Source organism: Orycteropus afer, unplaced genomic scaffold, assembly GCF_000298275.1.
Source record: "Orycteropus afer afer isolate SDZICR_OR568_19922 unplaced genomic scaffold, OryAfe1.0 scaffold00001, whole genome shotgun sequence".
Taxonomy (NCBI): Eukaryota; Metazoa; Chordata; class Mammalia; order Tubulidentata; family Orycteropodidae; genus Orycteropus; species Orycteropus afer.
Genome location: NW_006921588.1, coordinates 19,322,317 through 19,327,802, shown reverse-complemented (window position 1 = coordinate 19,327,802; position 5,486 = coordinate 19,322,317). Strand labels below are relative to the sequence as shown.

Here is a 5,486-nt window from a genome sequence, read left to right as displayed (position 1 = left end):
TGGGTCCCTGTGGCTGACTGTTCCTCTGTCTGGCTTCCTGGCTTTTAATCCCCTTTCTCCTGCTCTTCTGGCCTGCTGCTTTGGGCGTCCCTGAGTTGTCTCTCCTCACCTGTATCCCTGGGGCTTTGTAGGTAACTTTTCATTTTTCCCAAGCTGCTTTCAGGATTCTTTCATTGTCTTTGGTTTTGGAAAGTTTGATTATGGTATTTCGTAGTGATTATCTTTTGGGGTCTATCCTGTTTGGGGTTCATTGAGCATCATATTAGGGAATGTTTCTTCCTACAAATCTTTGACAATTTTCTCTGTGCCTTTTTTGGTCTCTTCCTATTCTCGAATCTGATCACATGTGAATTATTCTTCTTGATGTCCCACATAATTTAGTCTTTCTTCATTTTTTTTCATGCTTTTTTTCCAACTGTTCCTCCAACACATGAGTAGTGAGAGATTTACTTTTAGTTTTGCTAATTCTCTCTTCCATTGATACAATTCAATTCTACCTTTGCCCTTTCAATGCATTATCTATTTCTTAAATCTTTGTATTAACCTTCTGTATTTCTATTTGTTGTTTTCTTATAGTTTCTAATTTTCCATTTAGTTTTTTCAGTTTGCTCTTGGATTGTTTTCCTAAATTCTTCTAGAATTTTGTCTGTGTTTTCCTTGATCTACTGAAGATACCTAAATGTAATTATTTTCAATTCCTTATCAGATAGTTCCAATGCCACTTCTTCCTCAGGAAGGTTTTCTGGCTCTAGATTTTGATCACTTGTTTGAACCTTCTGTCTGTTTCTCTGCATGAACTGAGGTTGTCCACTATTTCTGAAACACTGTGGTATTGTTGTATTTGTATTTATTTAATTGATGATTGCATGTTAGTGTGTATCACCCAGGGTGTTTTGCTTTATTTTGTTTTGATATATCCAGGCAAGTGGGGCAGGCATGCTACTTTGCTTGCTAGTTTGGCAGCACTTAGGTGCTTACCACTGGTCTCCTGGTTGATGTGATAAGAACAGAGGAATGTGTGTGCAGTTCTCTGTTTGCCATTTGTGTAAAGCAGTTAAGACTTTGGATTAATAATGGAAAGTAAATTCAAGTCTGTGTAATCAATTTTGATCAGTAAAAAGTGAAAACAATGAATTTTCATTAACTTCTCCAGCTCACTGAAACCTTCTTATAGGGAGATGAAAGGAAAAAAAAAAAAAAAAAACTGGGAGAAAGGATATTATAAAACCTAACTACATCTTAGAAACAAATATTCCAAGGAGTGGCTGGTGGGTTTGAATCGCCAACCTTCTGGTTAACAGTCAAATGCCTTAGACACTAATGCCACCACAGCTCCTATTTAGATGTCAGTTAGCAAATATTCTTGTCCTGTATTAATTACTGTATTGCTATATAAAAAGTGACACATTATAACATCTACTTTGTGTTACCATTTTAATCAAATTACAGGACAGAATAAAAATTGCCCTGACAAGTGCCAACAGTGACCATTAGCTTGCATAGCTATGCATGATGATTAAAAGAGTTCTCGGAAATACCTTTTAAACAAAACCTTTATAGAAAATAATGCATTCCTTTCAAACTTATCGAAGAAGAAAAATCTGATTATATAAATATAAATATATATACATATATATATGTATGTATCACTTCCAATTTTAAGAAAAAAACATACCTGAAAGAAAGGCTAGTTTTTTCTTCAGAATGGGTAATATTACTGAGGCCTCCATTTCACTCCAGTAAACTTCTTCACTTCTGAAAACACAGAAAGTTACATGTCAACTACAACAATTATTATATTCTACAAAATATATACTTAAACCATAGTTTCTCAGTTGGCACTTCTGAGCCAGACCAAAAACCTACTGCCACTGAGTCAATTCCAACTCATAACAAACCCCACTGAGCCAGTAAATCTTTATGGAAATATATTGCCCCATCTTCCTTCCATGGAGTGGCTTGTGGGTTTGAACCACCAACCTTCTGGTTAGCAGTCACATGCCTTAGGCACTGCACCACCAGAGCTCCTTACTATTAAGCCAGATAATTAATTTTTGTTAGGAAGATGGGGCAATCTACTTCCGTAGTGATACTGCCTCGGAAACCCAAGGAGGGGTCGCTATGAGTTGGGTCCAACTCGACGGCACATAACAACAACAACAACAACAATTAATTTTTGTAGGAAGCTGTGGTGACGTAGTGCCTAAGGCATGTGACTGCTTACCAGAAGTCTGGAGGTTCAAACCCACTAGCCACTCCTCAGAAGGAAGATTGGGCAACTATTTCTGTAGTGATACCACCTCAGAAAACCAAGGAGGGGTCACTATGAGTCGGATCCGACTCCACAACGAGTTTGGTTTTTTTGGGTTATGCTGTGCATTACAGCATGTTAAGCAGTATTCCTGGCTTCTACCCACTATATGCCAGCACCCCTTCTCCCCCAGTTGTGACAACCAAAATATCTATAGATACTGCCAAATATCCCCATGGTTGCCAAAAGTGCTCCCAGCTGAGAACCACTGGACTTTGAAATGTTTTTCAGAGTAATACTGTTTAGGCTAGAACAGTGCCTAGCATATATCAGCAACTTAATAATTTGTTTAATTAAGAAATCAATAAATCAGTAAGTTTTTTCTCTATTGCTCTGCTCATTAATTCCAACTATCTAGTCCGTTCAAAAAAAAACCAAACCAAACTCACTGCCGTCAAGTCAGATCTGACTCATAGCGACCCCTCCTTGGGTTTCCGAGGTGGTATCTCTACGGCAGACTGCCCAACCTTCCTTCCAAGGAGTGGCTGGTGGGTTTGAACCGCCAGCCTTCTGATTAGCAATCAAATGCCTTAGGCACTATGCCACCAGTTCTACTATTAAATGGCATTTTTTGCTTTCACACATTTTTGCTCCACTGTAACATGTTAATATATCGTATCCTCATGTCTACCTCAATCTGCTTCCTAACACAGTTTTAATTTTTGCTCCTAAAAATTGTCTCCTTCTCTCCATATTTTGTAGTTTTAAATTTTTTAGAGAAAAAAATATGATTATCCCTGTTCATCTTTTTGTCCCAAGCCATAATTCACCATTCTCCATTCAGTTTTCCAGAATTCACTCAGCTACAGCGCAAGGTAATAGCTAAACACAAAAAGGAATTACCTACCCAGCAAGGGTTAAGGACAAAGCAGTTTCTCTTCAAACGAGACTTCCAAAATCTGGCCAGCTCAGTATACTATCAAAACAGGATTTAAAGAAAAGCAAAACCTTTAAAATAAAACAAAGGTTCAGTTATATTACCTTCCAATACTTAATTTTATGTCTGAAGTAGTATTCTCCATCACATTTTATCCCCTCCTTCCCTATCTCATCTTGCATCCACACACCATCACAATATAGTGAAAGTTCCTTGGGAGCACTAAGAAATTGCATTAGTGCCAGCATACTCTTTTGAAAACAATTTTCCAGCAGAGCAGAAAATGTGACTCTTTATATGAATGTATACTACTGATTGTACAAATATTTACTATGAACCTACAGCATTTCAGGGATTGTGCTACCAACCTAGAGCTAATAAACCACAGCCCTATCCAGGAAAAAAAGAAAAAGTCTTAAAAACATCCCAGATATTAAAGAAAAAATGTAGTCTCCATATTTGTTAGATAATGGCTAATTAAGCAAGACTAATTAAAGAAGTATATTAATTTACAGCTTTTGTGTATATATATATATAAATACTACTTTCACTGTCTACAGAGAAAACAAGCTGTCAAACAGTATGATTTATTCTTTTCAAGTTTTATTCTTTGAATATTAGTTTGCATTTTGTTCATTCATTTTTGTTCTATGTGAGCCTAGGCTAACAGATGTAGGAATTAGGAAGAAAACACTCATGTTTTACATCTTTAATCTAAAAACACTATAGTTTCATTTTTCCAGATCAGTATTTTAACTTCACATGTTGTTATCTAGATAACAAGTTGTAATGCAAGAACCCAAACAGCTCAGAATCACATCTTGGGCACCTTCTCCTATGATGAGCTTGCCAGAGACCTGGTTTGAAAGCTTTTAATGACAGTAATAATGATGATCATTATAATGAATATTTACTAAGTATTTACTACAAGCCATACACTGTCCTAAATGGTTTTATTTGTATTAATTTATTTAATCCTCACAACATTTCTATGAGGTAAGTACTATTACCACCTCCATTTTACAGTGGAGTTAACAGATCAGAGAGGTTAAAAGATATCCAGCATCACACAGCTAGTAAGCAGGGAAGTCTGGATTCACATCCCGACAATCTGGTTCCAGTGACAGTGCTTTTACATCACACTGACCCATTACCATTAAATTGATTGACTCATAGTGACCCCACAGGACAAAGTAGACTGATCAACAGGGTGTTAAAGGTTGCAATCTTTACAGAAGCAGATTGCCACATCTTTCTCCTGGGGAGTGGCTGGTGGGTTAAAACTGCAGACCTTCCTGTTAGCAACTGGGTGCTTAACCACTGCACCACCAGGGCTCCCTTACATCACATTATTAGCTTAATAAAACAGCTCTAAAAATTTCCAGTGACATCTGGCCAAATGAACAACATGAAGCTCTAGCCTATATGCAAAATAGAAATATCTACCTATAAATTTTATTGAACCTGTATGGCAATGAAGAATACAATAGCAAGTAGTTTAGTTTGGTGCCACTGACCTGATTTGTGCTAAGGCACCAACACTTTTGCCTACCATTGCCTTGGCACCATCACTGCAAATGTCAACACAGTGAAAAAGGCAAATAATACTTAAGTATTATGAGAACAATTTTGAGTCCATGTACCCCCTGTAGGCTGGAAACAAAAGAATTGCTGAACTAGGCTGAGTGAATGGGAATCTCCCACAAAAGAATTTCAACCCTTGAAGGAGTGATGCAGACACAGAGACAACTTACTCACAGAGAAAATTGGTCGCCTAACCTAAGGCTTTTCCTATGATTTGAGCATAGCAAAATTTTCATCTGCATATGGCTCCTTCTTGTTTTCTGAGCCTATCTTTTCCCTTCCTTTTAGTAATTCTGTGAGTTATAAAACATCTTCCCAATAAATCCATTTTCTACTTAAAGTAGGTTTCTCTTTTTGTCAATTGAGAGAAAATTGATAAGTAGGCTGTGTGTCTCCAGTCAATTAATGCGTCTTCATTATTTTTTAAATCTGTTCCCATTTATCTGAATGAATATGCCCATAGATATATTGAGGTTTTAAGCCTTACCAATTCTAAATACCTTTTACTTACTCAATAAAGCCCAAATAAGCAGCACCCAACAGACAGAAACATCTAGAATTCCTAAGGAATTCACAAGGTGTAAGAAATTATACCTTCAGGTGAATGTTGGAATAAAACCTCTGTTACCCAATCTTTGCAAGTCAAGTTATTAGCTTTATATCAACAAATACCAAAGTTTAATTTTCCACCATTTAAACTATATTTTTAAAGCA

At 36.7% G+C, this 5,486-nt stretch overlaps 1 protein-coding gene across 1 annotated transcript in view; it reads right to left on the bottom strand.

Annotated features, from left to right (window-relative positions):
* The window catches only part of SESTD1 (SEC14 and spectrin domain containing 1), a 122,946-nt gene extending 121,192 nt beyond the window's left edge, over positions 1-1,754 (bottom strand). The window contains exon 1 of the mRNA XM_007936793.2: positions 1,676-1,754. Coding sequence (XP_007934984.1) covers positions 1,676-1,730 — 55 coding nt within the window. The 5' untranslated portion in view covers positions 1,731-1,754. The remainder of the gene's footprint in view (positions 1-1,675) is intronic.
* Between the last annotated feature and the right edge of the window lie 3,732 nt (positions 1,755-5,486).